This window comes from Thermobia domestica, chromosome 18, assembly GCF_964235325.1.
Source record: "Thermobia domestica chromosome 18, izTheDome1.hap1.1, whole genome shotgun sequence".
Taxonomy (NCBI): domain Eukaryota; kingdom Metazoa; phylum Arthropoda; class Insecta; order Zygentoma; family Lepismatidae; genus Thermobia; species Thermobia domestica.
In genome coordinates, this window is record NC_137471.1 from 93,039,798 (window position 1) to 93,064,615 (window position 24,818).

The window sequence follows — 24,818 nt, forward strand, 5'->3', positions numbered from 1 at the left end:
TGAATTTAAACTTAGAACAAGCCCTACGCCTTTTGATAATGACGTGTGAGCTTACAACGATGTTTTAAAACTTGGACAACGATGAACCCTGTGAGGATACACTATGGGTCAGAACTCTAACAGCCATAGTAAACGAGATTATGCAGGCAGTTGTTTAGATTAACAATGGTAAAACAACGTTATGACTTGGGAGAAGACTTCCATGTCAGTTAAAGTACTAATACTTTCACTAATGCTCTCCCTCAATTTAAAAGAACAGTCTAATGATGGATCGATGAGTCCACATGGCTTCACTGTGACTCAAAACTTAACACCAACAGATGCTTGTTTCTTTGCTTTCTTCTCTGGAGGAGATTGGATTGTTCGTCGTATCGCGCATTGGGAATTCCTATCTGCTGACCACCAAACAATCAATCAATGTAACTTGCACTCGTAGTAGCTGAAATATGTTCATGGAAAATTTTCAAACCAGCACTCGGAAACACATGTGAGGACACAACCCTCTTACAGGATAATGCAAGATCACATGTGACTAAGGTAATCTGAATTTCCATTCTCCGAGTAGAAAGGACATAAAACATATATTAACATTAATTAAAATTGCTAAACCGATTTAGCGATGATTTTCGAACTTTAAAACAACTATATCTCGAACTAATATTTTGGATTTAGTTACTTCTACCAGAACGATGACAATATACTCTTTTCATGGTACAGTTAAGTTACAAGACGAAGCTAAGAAAGTTAGGCATCATACTTGAAAACTGATTCACATTTTGCTAAGATGTGCCGTACTGTGATTAATAGTCTTACGCAATATTGGAGAATGGTCATTGATGCTGATGAATGTTATCTTATATATATGCCAGACGTTTAACGTTACTCGTTAGCGTTTGAAAGTGTTGTGGTGAAGTCCTACAGAACTTTAGTTTATATAATACGTAGTTCGTAGCATAACAGAGCGTAAACCGAATAACGAAATATCTTTTCCAATACAATGAAGACAAAACAACTATGAGCAACTAATTGAAACACTAGAGACATTGTAATTTGTTGTCCCAAATTCATTCTGCTTTGATGGGAATAGGTAAATAGCGTACAGGCCTTAGTGAAGCAGGGGTAATAAAGTAACTCAGTATGAGGGCTAAAACTTCAATCTTTGTAGAAAAGCCCTGTGTTGAATTTAATTTCCGTCGGGAGTGGGTTTAATTGTGTCACGGAGAAAGAGTTTGGCAGAGTCTTTCCAGAGAGAAGAACTCTTCTTCGCGTCAGCCAAGAGAACATCCGCGAAAGAGATACACACACCGGCCGAAATTGGAATTCAATCATGGGAAAGAAGGTGGTGGAATTCTAATGACGTATTTTGAAGAAAGAAAAAAAAAAAAGAAAAGCAATGCTTTTGTCTATGAATTCACAAATAAGACTTTTCAACGAAGTACAAGCACGTATTTACGTATTATAAAATGAGGATAATAATATTTCTGCTGAATATGCTCAGCATTTCTTGGTTGCATACTCTTTCACTCAATGAAGAATAAGCTACTTAGAAACATCAGATTGACAAAGAAATCTTTTCGTATTAGAATAAGTAGTAACAAAAAAATCGACTTCAAAAGTTTTCTTTTTTATAGAGTGTGGTATTTTCCCTATATAGTCCTTCCTTATATAATTACGCGTCCAGTTCGTGAATCTGATCATGTGGATTGATTTAACCTCAATTGCATAAGAATAATGATGAATTAATGCCAAAAGTAGGAGTTTAAAGTATTAAATTTCCCATATACAGGAATAATGTCATAAAACTCCAAGGATGAATTCCGTTGGATTCGTGAATGGATACGAGAATGATTATTGACATGTATGTAATGCTGCCTGCTAGACGAGACGAGACGAAAAATAAGGTTGTTGTTGTCTCATCTCTCAATTTTTTGTCGAATTCTAGTCTCGTCTGATCTCGAAATTATTCTAGTCTCGGTTTGCAAATTTACATTCAAACTTTATGCCCTAAAACAATAAATATGGTTTAAATTTTGTTGTTCACATCCTTTGGAACTATTCGTGACACACAAAGATTATGGTAACTTCTAGGTATTTTTTTTTAAAAATCAACTATATATTTTGTATATACATCTAAGAACGAGTCCATAAAAGTTTCGAGGCGAGAAGAAAAGATTCTTGAGAATCTTCTGCAAAACTTTCGAGACAAGACGAGGAAACCTTATTTACATCTCGTAAAATGTTTTCAGTTTAACGTCCCACGATTTTGCCCTTTAGGCTAAGGGAGACGATGAATAAAGCAAGTGAATGATGATGGAAGGATTTGTGGAATGAGAAAATAAGAGGAAACACGTGTACCCCCATACCAAGAAAATCCACGGACACGATGTTGTCCACCACGAATTTACTTGGCCGGAGATCGAGCTAGGAGCCCGACGCACCGCAGGTAAGCGCTTTATCACTGGCCCACCATGCCCCGTATATATTACGAATCCTTAAGAAATTAAATCTGTAGAGTTACATTCCAAGCGAATTGTCTTTAGGTTTAAGGAGATCGGTGAATGCTCAAATTAAATGATTAAAAAACAAAAGCAATGAGATTGTGAGAGGACACGAAAAACCCGAGAAAACCCACAGACACAATGCTGTTCACCATAAACTCGCATGGCCGTGGATCGAACCAGGAAGTCATTGCACCAGAGTTGAACGCTCTACCACTGTTTTATTTATTTATTTATTTATTTATTTGTACTCAGGGACACGCATACAGAAACGTCAAAAACAGTTAAAAGCGTCCATGCTCTCTCCAGAAGAACTTGGGGAACTCCAGATGGGTTTTGCCTGACGACTCAGACCCTTGACTATACCACACTGGCACCACTGAACCACGGTACTTTCCACGAATGTCTGTAGCCCAAAAAAGAAGACATTTTCAACATTTTTTTTGAAAGAGGACATAACGGCTTTATTCCATACCAGCCTTTGCAAAAATTGCGAAGCGTAACGCAGCTCAAACCATCCAAAGATCAATTATAACTGTTACCACTATTACCGCAAACTAAACGCAGATCATGTGATTCGTTGACACATACATTTACGGAAAAAAGTAAATGCCCGGGTAGAAAAGGACTTCCGGTAACCCTATCCTTACCATGTAGACTGGAAAGATATAAAAGCTACACATGCTGTTACCTACTGGTGATAGTCGAACTTCTTCGTTTAACTTAAGAAACTTGAAGATATATTACCTCAATTTCGCCCTATCACGTAAGCAACCAAGACTATATCTCTTAAATTTGATTAACTTCTTGCTAATATTGCAATTCCGTACAAAATCCATTGGAAAGATTGAGGAAATGTTCTGCCTTTTGTTGGTGATTAGCACCTGATTAAAGTTACCTTGAGCCACCTTTTAAATAATAATCTCAATGGATTCCACACGTGTTTCTTATTTTGCCGCGATAGTGCCACAAGTGCTCTGTACATTAACTACTTTCGAAATACACTAATGCCCAGCAGGATGTTGCTATTGCCAATTGACTCCAAACGAAAGATTATTTATCAGATGATGTAATTTCTTCAACGCTAAATCGATTCCAAAAGAACGCTTCTAGTTACCTGTTATCGTTATTTTTCTATGTAGATCAATATTGGAACAGGAAATTGTAGTTGATTTTTTTAAATCACTTCCGGGTGTAGTAGAGAGAGAAGGATAAAGATTATACAGGGTTAGACTAAATGATTCATCAGATTTCAAGGTACTGTCTATTTACAAGTATACGACGTGCAAAGACGGGTGATACATGAATACCACATAATATACGAATACCCCCAGTGCCAACAACGCTGCAAGAACTATAGGAATGCATTACTACTGCTCAGACGAACATTGACGGAAACTAGTGAACGTATGGACGGAATTGGATTATTGTTTGGATGTGTGCTGCTTGACCAAGGGCGCACATATTGAACATTTGTAGAATGTACAATCACTCACATTAGTGCTTGGACCCCTGACTGTTATAATTCCATTATTTGGAGTCCAGGACATTTGCAGTTGTGAGAACGCCTAGGCAGATGCAACCCAACTTACACGTAACTTTTCTCGGCACTGACAGCAGTTGGTAGCCCTGATCCAGGTGTTTATGAATATAAAATTGTCCTAGGTGACTAACGAAACAGTTCTCCATTCTAAGATGAATCTCTATGGTTCGGATCGTGTTTTCCAAAGAATATCATATATTTAATCTCAATATTGCTGTGTATGTAATATTATTTCTTTATATCCTGTATGTTTAGAGAAATAAAAATACTGACCACGCATGAATCAGTAAATGCTTGAAAGTTGCTGAAAATATCAAATCTAGAACAACTGCAGGAAATAAGTTTGTAAATGATTGCCTCCATTGAGAGTCATTCTCAAATTCTCCTCATTCCAACATTTTTTTCTTTCTGGTAGAGAGAAGATCTTGCTTGACACACTGAGTATATATTGAAATTGAAACATTTGAAAAAGTTTCAACCTGGCCGGGATTCGAACCCGCCGAATAGAAGTTCAATACGCTAACCACTTAGCTATCGCGTTACTTCATCTTTCATCTAAACTATTAGCTAGTTAAAATCGTTGCACATAAGACTATACAAAACACTAATGCTCGTATAATGAAATGTTTCTTGTGAGTGTCACAGTGAATTACTCGAGATTTTCTTCTTTAACCCCAAAACGAGTTATGTAGACGTTCCTCAATCAGGTACATATCACGAAACGTTCTTCAAGTTAAGGCTACGTCATCATTTTCAGCGATGGTCCCGATTTACAGTACAATTCTTTTTCACTTTCTAGTTCCCAAAGAAGAAAAGAGGGTAGAAATTAATTTCACGTTCTTTGAAATATATCAACACGTGTAGAAATAGTGTGTGCTATGTTCATCTAACATATATACTAGTTTATTTTCTTATTTTTGTATGGGGAATTGATGGAAAATTGTGAAAGTAGAGAACTGCCATTACAGCGACCCGGATTCGAATCCCTTCGTGGCATTTATTTTCTTTATTGGAAGGTGTTGTTTAAGTAATTGATATTGTAATTCTGTTATTCTTTAATAATAATAATAATAATAATAATAATAATAATAATAATAATAATAATAATAATAATAATAATAATAATAATAATACAAAGTCGAGATTTGGCTACATATTTTATATTTTATGAATTTTCTGATTGAATTTCAAGTATTTTTGTTGAATAATCAACACACTCCATTGTAGGGGTTTGGGGGAGGGAAATATCATCCTGTTGCTTTTTATTTGTTTAATTGCACGACACACCAAGCTTGGATACTGCACTTCACTTTTCTATATCTACGGGAAGCACCCTAAAAGTTTTGATGATCATAAGAGAGTAAGTGAATAAGTGATGAGATAAATGAACTTTGCGTATTAACATTTACAGTATCAGGTTGTCGGGAAAGCCATGTTGTATTTCGGTAAAATATGACAAATGATGATTTGTAGATATACTAGAGTTATTCGAATGATGCAATAGTTATGTCATGAATACCAAAGATGTTGAGCGTTTTGTGTATTAATATTGCTCTTCGGTTTGGTTTTACAGATTTGACCAGAGATGGCGTTGGTCAATGAAAACTTGACACCTGACCCACTGACCCACCACCCACCGTGACCCACTCTGACCCACCACCCACCATCACCCACTCCGACCCACCACCCACCATGAACCACTGACCTACCAAATCACATCGTCATCAACTCTGACACATGATCCACGGCCTTTACTTTACCGACTAAAGAGTAATAAAACCAGGTTGTGAAATTCTAACTAATCGGAGTTTGAATGTCTGCGGTCAATCGCTCAAACACCGCTCTGTTACAATAACGGTGGATCTGACCTTTACGATATAAAATGGTAAGGGCAAGATTACGATGAATTTCAATTAAATTATCATGGTCTAATTATTTCCTTGTTGAATTATCGATACTTTTCAGTGGAAAGACAGATGGAATTTGAAAGTCCCAAATCAAGGTAAGTAGACCAACATACAGAAGCTTACATTACAAATTTTATGTCTATTTTTCTCACAACTTTATGGGTTAATTGCCCTGTGTTCTAAGCGCTCCATATAATGAACAAGTTTCAGCAAGTAGAAAGCGGATGGTAAGCATATATGGATATGTGGTGCGAAGCACTGTATTTTTTGTTTCTCAACTAATATCGATCGTTTTCGATTATTTTTACAAACTAACCCACTATCAATTTACCATATATAGAAAGTGCCGCCCCTCACCATAAAGAAGAATTTAAAAAAATGCTAGCAGACGTTCTGTTCATTTTCAATAATAAGTTTATATACTGAATTTCAGCTCCGTAAGTTTAACGGCTTGTGAAATATTCGATTTTTTTTCGCAAAAATTCGGATTCCCACTATCCCTTAGGATATTATTATAATGAAAGCAATATGATAACATCCCAGTTTGGATTAAGGCCTAACTATATACCAAAAGTCATTTCGTTTGACTGCTATTTGGCTGTGATGATTAGGCACATATAGTTATATTCAATTTTTTCATATAATTTATATATTACAGTTATTCAAAAATGTATTTTTTTTCTAGTAGTTAGCTCCTCTAAAACTCTCAGGCTGTGTGTCTCGAAAACCAAGTAGTAGTATATGTCCTATTGCTATTATTACAATTTCAGATATTACACACATAATTTTACTTGCATAAAGACTTGACTCAATGCTACCAACTACTGTCAGTGCCGAGAAAAGTTACATGTAAGTTGGGTTGCATCTGTCTAGGCGTTCTCACAACTGCAAATGACCTGGACCCCAAGTAATGGAATTATAACAGTCAGGGGTCCAGGTACTTATGTGAGTGACTATACTAGAAACTTGCTGAGTGTATCTATCTTTCCATGTATCACCCATCTTGCATGTTGTATACCTGTAAATAAACAGTGCTTTGGAACCTGATGAATCATTTAGGCTAACCCTGTATGTAGTCTTGGGACGCCTAATGCTCTCCTTATCTACCTTTTTTGCTTTATAGTGATCAACGTTAAAACCGGAAATTATTAATTCTACCATTTCCATTGGCGGTACACATCCATGCCAGCCAAAATTGACGGTGATCCATCAAATAGTTCTTGAGACTTCTTGTTTCCGGTATAGACGGACAGAAAGAGTAAATATACAGAATGGACCATTTATCTTGATATGTGCTTGTAACGTTTAAACTAATAGACACAACGTAGGAAATTTTTGTACTATTAGCAGGGCATATTGTCTGACATACTCTGTGATACCACCAGTTTAACTGTATTGCCAACCCAACATAAATTTATATCTTTTTCAAATAGAACTACACTAAATTATTACACACTTCAAATTTACATGTGAAACGAAAACTTACAATACTCTTTCTGATACTGTAACTTTGTTTGTAACACTGAGTAACAAATGTGGCATTGTAAGTTTTTGTTTTACATGTGGATTCGAAATGTGTAATAACCTGATGTATTGCAATTTGCAAAAATACAGCTTTATGTTGAGTTAGCAACACAGTTAACCTCATGATATTACAAAGTATATCACACTATGTCCCTCTACGAATATTTGCATATGAAATTTCAGTTTAAAAGTTACAAGGGTAAATTAAATTAAATGGAATTTTGGTGATCCAAACTACTTAAAAATAACCAATCAAGAATGTGAAGTAACTCAAAATAATTGCGTTGGTTCTTTTGTCTCACTGTTTGTGTTACGGGTAGAGATTATCAAAATGACAGAAAACAAAGGACAAAACAATCGTTTCACTTCATAGCGCTTCAATATTTAGAAAGAGCTATAAAACAATAGTTATAGTAAGTTTTGAGTTACTACAATTTGTCTACCCGTCATTATAACAACTATACATAGAAACCAACGTTTTATGTGGAAAAGTAAAACAAATATCAGCCATAACTCCCTTTATATTGTGTGCACTGCGTTTCCCCTTGCATGTTATAAGGTTAATTCTTGCGGTAATACTATGAGTTTGATTTTAATTGCGACATTTTTCTTTCTTTGTTTGAAAAGAGAACATGGCCGCTTCCGTGCTTCGCTGGCAGCATGCACTAAGTAAAAACGAAGAACATTGATACGATTTTGGGACCGGTGCAACTTAGACTTTATGAAAACCACGTTTGTCGACGATGATTTCATGTGTAGAAACATGAACTGATTTGCAGAGTACATACAACATTGTTGACGGTCAGCCGTCACCTAACCGGTATCATCTTACGGACGGATCAAGAAGGTAAAACTGAGGGGGCAGCCAGAATCCAAACTATGATAGGCATATTATGGGTTTACTATAAACCTTCAAAAATATGTAAATAATAACTTAAATTATTTTTGATATTAAAAAAATTGGGGACCTAGGCTCCCCTGGCCCCGGGCTAGCTCCACCATTGCATCTCTCGAGAGTGTTGAATTTTTGGGTCATTGATGAAGGTTAATAAGCGTCCTATTCCGTCGTATCCTATTCAACGACGCTTCATTTTGAAACTTTCTACATATAGTCATACACACTTCCACGCGACAAAGCGTTATTTTCGTATTGTACCGTAAGTTAGCGATAAATTCAGACTCTTACCCATCTTCAGACCAGACTCTGTTCTTCCTTGGGGCACATTGCTAGCTGAGATGCCATGTTCTTACTGTAATAGAAAAGAGAAAACGGAAGCAATTAAGATAAAACTCTCATATCATTATGCAAGAACAGAAGGCAGTACCCACAATATTGCGAAAGTGTGGATAATTTTTTACTTGCCCTCGTATATTCATATTTTATGTAATATTTTAACGATAAAGAAAAAAACACTGATACACAGATATATCTCAACAACACTTTAGAATAGAGTAGGTTTGTGTGGCATACTATAAAGTTATATTACAATATTACACTTTCATGAAAACCAGAAAATTAGACCAGGCAAAATTTAATTTCAAGGCAGCTTGAAAGCAACGCGTTATTTTTTTCTTACATTCTTTCCCATGCCGACATCTCTGTTGCATTTAATATTTTCATCTTTTCGTACAATTGTTCTAGCGTTATCTTTCGTTTCCCTGAAGCAGATAACAGAACTGGCAGCACCATCGCCCGTACAGAAAGGGAACTAAATTAAAAAGGAGTAGACTCTTTCAACAGCCACTTAAAAACTTCCTGCAGGTTTTTCCTCTTTCTTTTATCCTGTGTATGAATACTACTTCCTGTTAAAAAGAAGATGATGACAAAAAGGAAAACAATATATAAAAACAGTGGCTTCTTACTTGAGGTGCTTTAATTTTGTTTTCTGAAAATACTGCAAAGTTCAACTCAACTTGAGTAGAGATATGACGTAGCCAGTGGCAAGAGTAAAATACCGGTATAAATCAATGATATATTAATATACTTGAGGACAGAGAAGTTTGGTGTGAGGGGTTTCCTGGTTCGGTCCCCGGTTCCCTGATATTTAACATTGTGTTCGTGGCTTTTCTCGAGGCACTCTCGTTCCACCTACGGTCTCATTCTACCATTATTTAATAACCACTAGCTTTGGTTAATCACTCGTCTCTTTAACCTACAGGGCATAAACATGGTATCTGAAACTAGAAATCTCATTTCATTTATATTAATATTCTAATTGAAAATGTGGAAAATCTATTTATAATCCTCCCTCTTACAACCTGCAATGATCTTTCTGCTTCACATTTGGATAAAGGATAGATTTAATGATCGTTTTCTATAATATATTGTACTTTAGATGAATTTATTATAAATATCGAGAAACGGATTAATATACTGATTGGTTGGCTTTTGTGTTCTGGCATGGTCGTGACTTCGGTACCCGGTGGGGTACTTGCCTCAAATATAAACCAGAATACTGACTTGGTTCCCGTTGTAAGTAGTAGTCAACATCTCATATAACCTCAATCTTGAAGAGGGACGAAGGGGTTCCGGGTTTGATTCCTGGACACTCACTGGAAAAAGTATAAAAGCTTTTTCAGACCAGCCATTCTGAGTGAGCTTTTTCTGGGTTTTCTTCGTTCACACCAGGCAAATGCCGGGATGGTACTTAACGTATAGGTCTCATACGTTTCCTTCCTTCCCCCAATCCTTTCTTCCTTCCCTTTTCTCAGATGTGTAATCGACATCATCCCTCATACGTTGTCGGTGAAAGGGCGAAGTGGCGTAATTTGAAAATGTGATTTTGAGTTATAACTACCATCCATCCTTATTTAACTTTCTCTAGCAACTATAAATAATTTCATACCGGAATTCCATATATTAACAAAGGTATGAACGTTCTGAAAATGGAGTATCTTGAAATGTGTAGCACGGTATAACGTTGAACAAGACATGTTAAATTGCTCTCCTGTAAAATTATAAAAATCAAGATACGCCACTTGGTCCTTTCACCAACGACGTGACGGGCTAACAAGCCATAGATGCCGAAAGCCCAGAAATCCTAATTCTTGAAGAGGGACGTAAACTTTAATCAACCATTCATCACTCTTGAAGGCTGATGAGTGTGCTGGAAAGCATCCTGCACTGTAAGAGTTGATCTTGCACGATAGTTTATGCACCCGCGAACTTCATCAGAATCAAGGACCGGTAGTTGTTTGGAGCACATGTTAATAGTAAGTTCCTTCTTTAATAACCTTGGTGCAGCATAGAGACGGAAAACACAAAAGCTCAAAACCTCCAATTATCCAGCTACAAACAACAGCGATTTTTAAAATATTCGTATTTTGTACAAAAAGAAATCAACTCCATATCACTCTATGCACTGTTCGGAAAAGACACCAATTATGTTGAACGTGTTCTTGTACGAAGTTGATTCTCCTCATTTACAAAAGAAAAACTTTGAATTGAAAAAACTTTCAATTACGTCTTCCACTCATTTACGCTTTCCTCATATTTTATCCTCAGAAGTAATAATAGGTTGTAACGATAACGTTTATGTATATTTCGTTTTAGGGCAACAAGGAGAATAGTCCTGTAGCTTATGATAACTAGAGAGCGGATTTTAAGGTGCAACACCTTTTCTAAAAACGTAGTTGTTATAACAACCAAAGTTCAAAATACGTATTTCTGGGCATAAAACGAACTGAAATGAACGCACTGTGTTGTACCTTTTTTGCTAGATTCATAAAATTTCCCTTTTTCTTATTTCTTTTAGCCTTCAGCACCTTTATTGTCCCTTTTCTCTCTATTTTTTAAATTGACAGAACAATATACCGGTATTTTATTTTCAATCTAGTTTACACATAACATTCCATAAATTTAGACACAATCTTGATGGATTTGCTAGGGATAAATTTAAACTGAATTTGCGAAACAATCCGGACATAGAAACCTTTGCAACGTTAACTAAACTTCCTGTCCATGTGCTTACAAAGTGTGTACCATTGGTTTCCGTTGATGTCAAGCAAAGTTTCTCCACATAGAAGGATCTCCGAAGCTCCAAGCGACAGAAAATAACATGCGAAAACAGAAATGTTGTGCATAATCAAGTATAACTAGTTTCTGAAAACCCCGTAGTATGTAACTGTTTCTTAAGCCACAATATTGCTAAATTAAAGTCATATAGAACTATAGAACTTAATAAAGATATCCTATTAGCATCTTTCTTGCACCTTTTTGAATGATTTTTCAGCCCCTTTTATTCCTTTTTTCTACAACATTTTTGCGCCTTAAAATCCGGTTCCTAATGATAACAAAGCTTGTGACCAGACTTGTTTAAACTTGTTTTGTTTATGCTATTACATATATAATAAGTGAAAAAGCCATAGGTGATTGAAGTGTCTTTTTAATTTCTTCGAAATGAATGATAAGTATTAAGGAAATACACAGTTTAAAAATAGTTTAATTTATTGAAATAATTATCGTGGTAAGTTTTGGTGGATACTAAAGTAATTTTAATCGAAGTGGGACCGCAATATTTAATTGTATATGTGTGTTACAAGATTACACTGACAGTTGGATTTAGTGCCAGAATAGGAGTGCATGTCTGTTTTTCAGGGAATAATTGAAACGAATGTAGGAAGCTTCTACCATTCGACTTGATCGGAATTTGTGCTTCTGTCTCTCGTAAAAATCAGATTTTAACGAAACTTGACATTGATGGCTCATTACTAAATATAGCATGGCTCGCGTAGCTCAACATGAAGTAACCATTTTCTTGAATGCTTCCAAACACATGATTTTCTGATGGCTTGATTAACTAAGTAATCAGATGTAACATTCAAAAGCCATTGCAACTCTTCATATGTCTTTCCTTCACATTTGCTGAAGCTATATCGCATCAGAGGGTGCTACCTTTCTAGTTATCATCAAATATATTTTGAGCAAAAAGTTACATATCAACAATCCATTTGTTCCATTTACTTACGGTAATTCACGTATTTGTGTTTCAGAAGCTTTAAATAGACTTTAAGAAACTGTTTATTTAAAATTACACTCAATACAAGACGTTAATATAGATGAAGGACGATTTTGTGGAAGAGGGACACCTGCGATCAAGACAGTAAATGTTCCACTCCTCGATTGTGCTCACTACCGCAAGCGCTACCTCTACTCACATCATCTTACTCGATGAGAGGGAAGAGGCCCGTTTAGTTGTAGTGTGACACCTTCAAATTCGAAATTTAAGTAACTCAGAATTTTGTCCAATTTTTGTCCATTTCTCTCCACCCAAGAAAAAAAATTGTACCATTCAAATTATAAAAATAACAAAGGCGTGCCACTTCAATCATCTGTAATGTGACATCTCCAAATTTGAATTTTAACTAGCTCAGAATTTTGCCCAATTTTGTTCATTTTTGTCCAACCAAAAAATGTACCATTCAAATAAACGAGAGAGGGCCATTTCAAAATTTAGCCAGCGACATCTTCAAAATCGAAATTTAACTAGCTTATTGTGTTCAATCTTTGTCCCTTCTTTCCATCCAAGAAAAATTTTGTACCATTCAAATTAACAAAGGAGGTCCATTTGGAGGGAAAGGAGGAGGCCAAAGGAGGGGAAAATGGACAACATTCTGAGCTAGTTAAAATTCAAATTTCAGATGTCGCACTACAGGTGATCGAAGTGGTCAAATTTTGAAATAGCCATCCCTCGTTTATTTGAAAGGTACAAATTTTTTTCTTCGTTGGACAAAAACGTACAAAATTCTGAGCTAGTTATGATTCAAATTTGAGATATCACACTACAAGTGATCGAAATGGCCAAATTTTGAAATACTCTCCTTCGCTTATTTGAACAGTATAATTTTTTTTCTTGGTTGCATAAAAATGAACAAAAATTGGACAAAATTCTGAGCTAATTAAATTTCGAATCTGAAGATGTCACACTACAGGTGATCGAAGTAGCTCAAATTTTGGAATGGCTCTCCTTTTATTTTTAACGGTACAATTTTTTTTCTTGGTTGGACAAAAATGGACAAAACTTGGACATAATTCTGAGCTAGTTAAACGAATTTGGAGATGTCGCACTACAATTAAATGGACCCCTAGAGGGGCAACATTTTCGTTTTATGCTCCTAGAGCATTACGAGCATCACACTTAACTGCCATATTGTATCCCAAACATGGGTTATCAAAATATACATACAATTTCCAATATTAATTTCAAAATATACACTTGAAAAATCGTGTTTTATACTTAGCATTTGCTCACTGATAATAACAATACCATTAATATAGGCCTCCGTAGTGTTTTAACGGTAATCTTATTTTACATACAACAGCAATCACTTTATTTCAGCGTACACTCTATTATTCGGCTAGGTATATAATTCACTTTCTTAACTTTAGGAAGTAGCAATTAGAATGAGAACATAATTTCGGGAAAATTAGCACTTTGTTATAAGTGTAGTAACTGAAGTTTTAAGTAGTAACTGGAAGCATAATCTTCCAACAAACATTTGTTCCCAAAACTATGAGTATATTTATTTAGTGAATATGAGAATTAAAACAGTTTAATGTCGGTGCACAAATATCCAATTATTTTTTCAATTTTTCATAAAAGTTTATGTCAGTTTTGAATTTTAATTTGCAACGTTCGAATTGCCCAATTAGGCTGATATACTAAACACACCAGGAATTTAGTTTAGAAGTAAAAACCAACAAACATTTTATGCAGGAAAAAACGAAATTTCAAATCACAGAAAAAAAATTATGTTAAATATTAAACGCGCAAAATATTTATTTTCTTGTCACTTACACAAATCTTCATTACACTTCACTATCATTGTAATCACTTAATACAATTTTCGGCACCACTTATACTCTTATTCATGTTTCATATTCTCATGAAACATGAAACACATGAGATTTTTGACGACATCCGCTACCACTTACCTTTGAAACACTACACTTAACATGCAGTTAACATAACGTACGTAAATTCGCAGCTAGAGTTCATGAGTGATCAAACATATCTATAGATACTATTGAACTTGAGAACATTACAATGTTTCTAACTCATTTGATCGGCTGATTTTACAAAAGATTTCTTCATTGAAATATTACAACTTAAAGGTTAACGGTAAAGTTCTTACCGGGAAACGAAATCTGAATCTTCGATGCAGAAGGTGCGTGCGTTAACCATTTATCCAAGAGATAACTCTCGAATTAACTACGATTGACAGCGACTCTGAGATGCGATTATCAGTTTCTTGAAGCATCAAAGCTGTTTCCCGGGCATACACTCTTCACTTCTGCACATAAACTTCCAATAGTATTTTTTTAGCCATACATCGTATATCAGAGACAAGCTTTTTAACGTGGACTCTCATTCCCTGGATCCTTATCTGAGTGTTACTGCCAGAAGACAATGTTATGCTAAAAATTAGTCATTAAAACGGATGGACCATACCTATGTCACTATTTATTTATTTGATAAAAGTTATATTACCCTCAGTAACAGTGTTTTAACTCATTACATACATTTATATCATTGATAATTTTCTGTATATCAACAGTTAAATTACATTTTACGATGCTGTTGAAGGCATGTTGAAGTTCTATATGTAATTATGTTTTTACTATAACACACTTTCAAAGACATGTATTTTACATGTTAATTATTAGAATAGGTGGTGAGTCTACCCGAAACACGTCAAAGGAGAGCTTAGCATCTGCAACATTATTAACCACAGCACACTATAAAGTTGGATGATAGATCAATGTATTTAAAAATATGACTGAAACCAAATAAATAATAATATTAATAGAGTTTCTTCTTGTTGATTATAGACTGTTGATGGTGATAATCGCGAGCCTTGTCTCGCAGATATATGGCGAAGCATTCCTGGATTCTCGGTTGTTCCCATCACTTGAAGGTGAGTACAAATTTCTTTCATTTTAATGATATATGTAATTGAAAATTAAACTCATTCTTTTTTGTATTTCCTGTATTTTGTTTTCAATATATATGCATATCATGTTTAGTACATGCTGTTCCTAATCTGAAGCTCATTTTAATAGCTCTTTTCATTATCTAAGTTCACTGAATTAGGAGCTTCGAATTGTATTTTCAACTTCTTAACAACACAAGTTAGTAAGTCTGAATCGGATGGAAGTACCTCATTTGCAGAAAAATGATTTTTGAGAATATCTTTGTGAGCAAAGATTTTTTTTTGGGGGGGGGGGGAGAATGACCTATATAGAATAACATTACCGCTTCCAACTTCTCACTCATAGAACAAGCTCTTCATTGAGTGCCATACTTAGTACAAAATGACCATTTTGAAATACATAGGCTATAACTTTTTTCAATAGGCTATTTCGAATCGAGCTCATGTTCTATTAAGGTTCCTTCTAGAGTTTGAAATGTCGTTGGAAGCATTGAAAATGGTCCGTGGTAAGAGAGACATGGTGTTTATTGATGAGGAATGGAATTAAACTCAACTCTAGCCTTATAATCAATTTATTGCACTATGCATACGCGGTTTTTAATTTATTAACGTGTGATAAACACATTAACTCTTTTCCTGGTATTTATGGCTTTCTAGACAAGAGTTAAATACTTCATAATCTAAGTAGCCCCCTAATTGCTTGATAATATTGGTCCAGCTTCGAAAACACCTATTCTGTATCAGTGCAGAAAGTATTCGCCAACACCTCCAGCAGCTTGGGAAATGGCATAAAATGGGATGTTGAGTCACCTGAGGCTCAGAAAGCTACACGAGCAAATGCATGTATCGTCAGGAGGAAGAATCCATTTCTGGTCAGAATAATGACTTGCGATAAGAATTGGTTCTTTCTTGGATACTTAACAGCGCCGTCTTCGTTGGTTGGTACCACAAATGCCCTTCCCAAGTCCAATTATGACTGACTGTGTTTGGTATGCTGTTTAGGGCTTTAGGCAAAGGAAACTACTGCCACCTGGTGAAGTTGATGAATTATGCGTGGGAATTGCAGCATCTGCATTAAAAATGAAAAGCATGATGCCAGTGCCACTGGCTCGCGGAGGTGATATTGTGCTTTAGGACAATGCAATATCATATTCTGTTAAATCACACGTGACACTAGTATCCTACTTGTTTGAGAAACGTTAATGCATCTATTATATTCCTCGATTTTTTACTTTTGGATTACCATTTGTTCGATTCGTTAGATAATCATCTGCGGGAACGATGCTGATGCTGGGTTGTTGGGGCTCTTCTGATTTTCCCAGTACATCTTATTTCATGCCTCTGTAGCGTTAAAATACGACAGAACTTTCTTTTCTCCGTGAGTACGATCAATGTCATTTTATTTCTTTTTATTGTTGTCTGAAAAAAAAAGAAGGAAGTGGAAGGAAGGCTCTTAAGATATAGCCAATCGACAACATGTATTCAGTTCTCTTGCTAATCTTTTCTGTGATTGTATTTGCTTCCATACTATATTACAGTGTGGCACACCTTTGGAGAAACTAATCAAGGACAGAATGCACCACAACTAAGCAATATCCCCAATAGGCTGTTCGGAACCTAAAAGAGGTTGTGATTCAAATTTAGAGAAATTGATAGAGCTTGGAAGAGCAAATGTAGGAGTAAAATAACATTAATGTGGCTGGGAAAATCGATTATGTGAATAGAAAGTGAGTAATTTTCTCTAAGGTAGAAGATAACGATTTGTAGTCAGGACAATAAGATTAAGTAAACATCATTCTGGCTCATTGTGGATAAATACCCAAACAAAAAGTTGGTACTTACGGTTATTTCCACCTTGTTGAGTTATGAGTACTGACACTATTTAAAACTATTATTTTCGTTTCACTAATTATAAGACAAGTTATCAGTCATATTGACTGGTTCAATCTCCTACCTTCCATTTGACAAGTCTATAATCTGGTCGGAATATCGTTCGCTGGATTGGTCAGTTGAATCAGTTTTCATCTTAGGTTACATAGGTCAACGTCCAGAGCTCAGTGATCTCTCTCTTGTGTTCCTTTGAAATTGTTTATTGAAAAAATTGCTTATGAATGCTAAGAAAGATCACTTGATATCGTTCTTATAAGCATGTGTATGTTCTTATGACGGTGTTTATTGGAAACAAACCACTGACGCTAGTGAGAGAAATCAGTTTACATCGCCCTCATGACACGTCTTGTTGGAACGGAATGATCGGTTTACATTGTTTCTATGGAATATGTAAGCATTCTGTGAGAATGTTTATATGTGATCTATAGGAACTGATTTATCTCAATGTTATACATAAAAAAAATATTGACAAATTACTCTTATCTCAAATCGAGACTAACGAATTTGATATACTACTAATTACAGATACAATAAAAGTTTAATAAAATATAGAATATCGTTGGCTTTTATATTATTGCTATTAAATATATGCTTGTGCTACTTATGAATCGTAACTTCCCGGTAAAGTAAATATAAAGTGTCATGGTCCAACCAAAACATAATAAATACGTACCGTAATTTCGAAAATTCCTTTTCCGAACCATTGCATAAAACTGAAGATAAGAAGAAGTGTGCATGTGCTAGAATTATTTCTTGGAAATATTTCCTGTTGTCTTTCAAATTAGAAGGAAAGGAATAATCAGTATTTAAAACAGGGAAATGTATTTGAAATCATTTTAGTAAATTACTAGGTACCTTAGAACTATTAAATAATTTTCGTTTGAGAGTGCGCTACAAAGCGTTTAAGATGTGCACCACACTCTCAATGTGTGTTTTTGAATGTCGTAAGTTCATGGAAGCAATGCCCTCATCCGCATTGATTTCCTCACGTTTTAAAGCCTCCGTAAGCGGGAATGTAAGGTAAAGAAGATGAAAAATGAAGTAAGTGATTCAGACATGACGAACAGTTGACAGGCAAAATTACAACATAACAATCTGTAGTAGCTCTATAGCCTATTGTATAACACAAAGGGTGCGCTATGCGTTTACTACCGCCTGCCTTTAAAAAAAAAGTATCTTATGTCTTCTCTATAACGTGTTTTGTATATGTAGACAGCTGTATTTGTTTAACTGCTTGGTTTGTTTTCTAACCGCATGGCCCATTGTCCAACTGTCATAAGATAGCCTTTTGCTTTCTCAGTAAACGTAGTTCAAATTGTGGTTAGAAGTAGAGGCAGCCAGCTTCATGGTAACAAGAACTTTAAAACGTTTGCGAAACAAATTATCATGTGTTCAAAAGACTCATAGCTTCCTTCATTTTGTAACACGCTACATCAATTTCTTCAGGCGCTCCTTCTGTATAGTGTAATGCTAAATAACTCTTTGCATAGATGTCCACATGGTTGATTCCAAGGGTGAATTACGTTGTAATAATCTGAGAAGTACAGATATAGTCAGAGCCAGATTTAATGTTTTGCCACCCTAGAGCGAAAGATGTTTGCTGCCTCTCATCCGTCGTACAAAATTTTAATATAATAGAATTTTTAAAAAATATTTTTTTTCAAATATCCCTTTACTGCAATTTTTTATAATTTTAATGAATTTTCACTTTAAATCTGCCTTAAAGAAGTATTTGAGTTACTACAAATAATATTTTTAACATAAAGTTGCAAAAAATGATCAGTTTTATTTTTACAATATGCACTAAGCACTAATAAAAGAAATTCGTTTTGAATTTTTCTTCGTAATATTGTGAATATTCAAACACTAAAAATGTTACAAACAAACAGAATACTTTTTTTTAATGGTTGAAATATATGGTTCTACTGCAATATGAAAGAATTATGTTGATTACAAGAAATAAAAGAACCTTTTCTCAATATTATATTTTTTTATTCGCACTAATATCTTAATAAAAGTAAATGAAACAGGTGAAAATAGTATTATGAAACAATAGAAGAAAATTTGTTGTCACTGTCCGAAAACAGGTTTGTATAAGCATTTACCTTTTAAAATAAATTTAATGTTCCTTCCTCCTCGCTTTTTTCCGAGCGAAGGTGCCTATTACATCATCATACTGAATGACTTGGAGGGCATTTATTCTGAGTTTAATCATATTTGTTATTATTATTATTATTACAATGGTACGTTGTTGTATATTTGTACTTGTACATTATTACTACTTGTAAATTTTGGGCGTAAAGTATTTTTATATATGTACAAAACTATGTTTTTTCAAGAAGAAAAAGAAGTTAGTTAGATATAAAGAGGATATTCAGATGTCATAGGTTTTTAAATAATGAGATTGTGAATAAGAGGTTGTCAGGACAACCAGATAAAAATAAAATGAAATAATTTCAACGCAGCTTCGTTTTATTAAATGGCTCAATAACATAATTTTAAGAACAGTTTTATTATTATTATTATTATTATTATTATTATTATTATTATTATTCAACTTTTGTATTTTTTTTCTTACTTATTTAGCGTTTCTCCCACGCATGACCCAATGCCCTAGCTTATGGTAGTAAATCAAGCCCTGAGAGTAGCATAATCAATTGGAACAGCCAAAGCATCGGATCCGAGTTGTAGTACTCACATTCGACTCTAATCGAAAGCAGATTAATCAACACTTAACGTATTTTACAATGAAACTTCGGATCCATCTTATTTTTCTTTATTTAAGCAACTATAATAGCATTGTAATCAAAATATCTTACTACAAACAAACATCTCAATTTCAGTATCATAGAATATACGCATTCAACAGAATTTATTTTCCGTTCAGTTTCTTTCCTTTATTTGAGAAATATAATTATTTCCCATTTTTGAGTACTTTCTACTTCTAATCATACAGGAAAGAGGGAATTTTTCCTCGTATCTTGTTGTATAAAACTTATAATATTGTATGAAATAGAACATTGGCAAAACAAACAGCTCTTCCCTTTGAAATCAAATAACACCATGCTACGTCTCAGAAGTAGCTACTTTACAGACGTTTACTTCATATGTAAGTAAAGAAATTCTTTGCTATAGCATACAAACATGCAGTGATACATGAAATATAAAGAATACATTAAAAAATGCAGTATAATTACTTTCAGTATTGTTTTCCATACATTAGGATAAAAACAATCCAAATTAATTGGAGATTTGACATATAAATATGAGAAATTAACTAAAAAGCTATTTATTTTATTAATGTATTTTTCTTCCAGTTTTTTCTTAATTTTGAAGTACCAATGGAGAGGGGCATCGCCGAATCTTGTGTCCCCCATATGGATATCCATAACTCTGTATGAAACTTGTAAGGTCATCAACATAGAAACAGAAGTACACAATTTGGATATCCTATCCTGTATCAGTCCAATAAACAGTATTGTATCTCATTTGTGTAAGATTCGCTTTGAAGCATATTTAGAAAGTTCGGACCTGCGGGGATTCAAACCCTGGTCGTCTTCGTAGAAATCCAACGTGTTAACCATTTACCCATGTCGATACTTACTTGATGTTGCACAAAAACTGTTAGTTATTTGAAAACCTTTCATACAAGTCTACTAGACAAGATACTAAGTAATGTATGAAGAGACAATCGTTGGTTGAGTTAATTTTCTTTACAAAATTTTAGATAAGTGTTACTACAATTCTATTATTGCTTTGTTATTATTAACAATAATTCCAACCCTCATCATTTCACAGATTCAACTTATTTTACTTTAGTTAGTGTAACGTAAAAGAAAATGTGACTTGTGCAAAGAATACGTTTATACATTGCAAGAAATGTAACTACCAAGTATTCGCCACAAACTCAGTCGTGTCTGACTGTAAACAAAACTTAGTGTGCAACAGAGCAAACACTTTGCACAAAGTTAAAAGTAGTTTTGAGATAGCGTAAGAAGAAGTCAAGTAGTTTGGATGATTAGTTTGTTAACCATGTGTTCATGTGTTCAAACCTAGTGAAGGCTAAGCCTTTTTTAATACATTCTCCTAACTTAATTTGGAGGCTGAGAACATTTCTTTGCATAATCCTTTGGCAGCTCTTTCTATCAAATTCGATTAGGAAACAATATTATACAAATTTTGAATATAAAATACCATAGCTGAAACGAAGTATTAAGTATGTTTACTATTCGATTATTATCTTCTCAGGCGCGGAAGACCGGAGTTCAATTCTTGGTAGAACCTCATGTAGTTCGGACCCCACGTTGAGCTGTGGGTCTACACTCATGTAGGATCGTTGCTGAAAAGGATGCTAAACTCTAATTAACAAACTACTATCTTCTGATTCATAACATAAAGATCTTTTCTCAATGTTTTCTTAACAAATAGAATATTTCATTTGTTTTTGTTATTTCTTTTGAAATGGCAAAATCATAACTTTAGTAGACATATTTACGTTGTTCCTTTTACCGTGTATGATATCGACTTCTCCTACGGCGAAGAACTCTACCCGGATTGAAACTCAAGTACTGTTTCGTATTGCACTTTAATGTATGTCCTCTCTTATATTAAAATGTTGCTGGAAAGGGTATTAAACTCAAATTAATTAATTAATCAATCAACTCAACACAATCACAAATACGGCACAGTCTGTCATAGAAAAATAAGAGTAATATCGAGTATACCTACGTAAGTTAGGATTTGGTAAAATTTTTGCTATTCAGTCCTGTAGATACTAGATTTCCATAGTGAAAACCTCGAAAATGGATATTGGTCCAAAGCATTCTCATATATAAATAAATTATCATTTAGTCTACGTATATGATTGATCGGCTCGACTAGGCTTTTTTCATAATTTAACAAACACAAATGTAAATTATATTTGTCTTGATCCGCTGTGAACTGCTGATAGTACAGTTAAGAAAGAAACAAACAGTTTCTCTTGTCCAAGTCAAACAAAAGAAAACAAACAGTTCAAACTGTCGAAAGCTATTGTTAGGAATGCTACATTTCACCTTTAGGCGAACCAATAAACGATTGAGAATCTTGAGTTTCCCTTGTCTCCACCATGAAGAAAGAGGAAACTGTATACTACACTTATTTCACAAAGAAAACAAATTGAAATATGTATCTGTTCCTTGGCGTTTAGCGTTAGAAAACCAAGACAGTGGTTTGGATTTTTTTAAATGTCTATAAAGTAATAAAATAAATCATACAATACTTAATTCACGAAGAAAACAAAATATTTCACTTCTTGTTGGTAGTTGCAAATGTTTAGAATGTAAAGGCTTTTTCGTTCTACGGATAAACACTTCGTAACTTCAAACTGATACTACGAAAAAACATTTTCCAAATAAAGAAAGAAAGAAAGAGGAAAAAAGAAATCTGTTTTATATTTTGAAACCTAATAGCATATACACATGCCATGATCATGGATCTCCAAACTGAACAAAATTTATTTGACCAACCCGTACAAAATCTTCTTAAGGAAACCCCGATTGAATCCAACATGGTCACGAACACAGATAATTTTAGGACGGTTAAAAGAATTGCACTGCACTTTAGTAGTGAGACTCGAACAAACGACTAGTAGCGCTCCCAATCAGTAGCCGAACATTTCAGACCACGTGACTACCACCACCGGCTTCCAATTGCTGCATCAAACACGTTTGAGTAACACCTCTTGTTATATGTTTAAGTGTCTTTTGTATTGTCTCTGGTTTAAACCTAATTCTTCCTGGTGTAATAAGCCTTGTATTTATAGAACTCGAGTCAATAGAATTTATGCAAAAGAGAAAAATCATGTATAAAATATGCAGCACTACACATATGACAATACATTACCAGATGTAATACATAATTATTCTATTTAGCTGATAGTTTATTTGGTAAAGGAATACGCTGTAGATGAAATAAATTAATTTGTAGTTTCTGTTCTGTGTCCTGTTTTCTTTTCTTTTTTAACATCAAAGCTTTTGTACACGAAGACCAGCTAAGTAATAGAGGTAGAGATTCCGAAGTTGAATGAACGTGAAAGTATGTGTAAAAGATCTAAAAAAGACAAAAAAATCTCAATACATGCCGTATGTTTGTTAAAATCGTGCTTTATGTGAAATAAAACTCCTGTGAATGTAGTATGCAAAGTCATTCCTTTTGGTGAATTCTTAGAATTAGTTGTGTAAAAGGGCTTTTGAATACACATACAAAAACAACAATATAGATAAGGTAAAATACATATTAATGCAGAAATGTGTATGTATATGTGGGTGGGTAGGTGGATGCTTTATATATATATATATATATATATATATATATATATATATATATATATATATAATATTTCAGTTTGTAAAAACTATATGACAAAATGTGACAAAAACGAAAAAAACAGGCTTATTCAGAATTAAGTAATGAAATGTTTGTTTACTCAGCCGTAGTAATGTGTAACTTAAAAGTTTTTATTTCCTATTTATAAAAAGATACAATAGCTATGTTTCATATAATATTTTGTAAACTGGGCGAGTGAATTTTTGTGTGGATTTCTTAGTAGCATAGACAGTAGGCCTAACAGTGGAAAACTGTTGGCTAGTCAACATCTGAGCATTTGCCAACAAACTTAATTGTCAATGTAGTACCTATGAAAAATACAAAATTGGATGCGAGGTCGAAATGGTTGGATACGTGGCGGCAAGTTGTCACTTGGCAATATATTCTTTAACCCTTTCACTGTGGAAGGCGACGGAAAAAAATTTCCCTAACCTGCGAATGTCGATTGTAGTCGCCAAAGGTTTTCTGTGTGATTTCTATTGTTTATCGAAAACAATAGAACACAAACAAAAATGAACGGTACAACTTTGGCGACTACTCTCGACAAAGCCAAGATACGGACAAACAAATTTTAACACGTCGACTATAGTCGACATTCGCATGTTAAGGAAATTTGGTTCTGTCGACAAAAGTCGACTTCCTCTGTGAAAGGGTTAATAAGTCACATTTCTGCTGTTCTTAGTCGGGGCAATTTGGTAGGGAGTAAATCTTACGATAGTTTGATGGGTTACTTTCATCCCTTCCATCTACATATACCTAGAAAGTACCTGGTCACACACCCATTTTAATTTCATTCCTGGATGTCTCAGTAATGATGGTTAGGAAAGTATCACGCATCTTAGATCCAAAGATTCTGTACGAACTGTATCCTGTGACGTGGCATGCTTTACTGATATTCAAGCGAACTATAAATTAAGACTACATGTGTAGCTATTGATGTAATAGTACGGGAGGGCGTTCCGAAAGTAAGTTTTATCATTTGATTTCAACGATAAGATGGTACGCCAGGTGAAACAAACAGTCGCCATAAGAAACCAAACCCGTTGCTGGTTCAACGACGGAAGAAGCGTCAGCGAAGGTGGAATGGTGCATGCGCAGAGCGCCGAAGAAGAGAGGGAGTATCATCAAACCGTGCTGGAGGTTATTCGAGTATAAATC

General features: G+C 34.6%; 1 protein-coding gene across 6 annotated transcripts in view; it reads left to right on the forward strand.

Moving 5' to 3' along the window:
• Positions 1 to 24,818, forward strand: part of Mp (collagen XV/XVIII-type protein multiplexin) — a 1,211,252-nt gene that overhangs the window by 143,384 nt on the left and 1,043,050 nt on the right. For all 6 annotated transcript variants that reach the window (XR_014129286.1, XM_081746990.1, XM_081746991.1 and 3 more), the window contains exon 2: positions 15,304 to 15,389. Coding sequence is in view for 5 of the 6 variants with exons in the window: in XM_081746990.1 (XP_081603116.1) it covers positions 15,304 to 15,389 (86 nt within the window). In the remaining variant the exon portion in view is untranslated. The remainder of the gene's footprint in view (positions 1 to 15,303; positions 15,390 to 24,818) is intronic.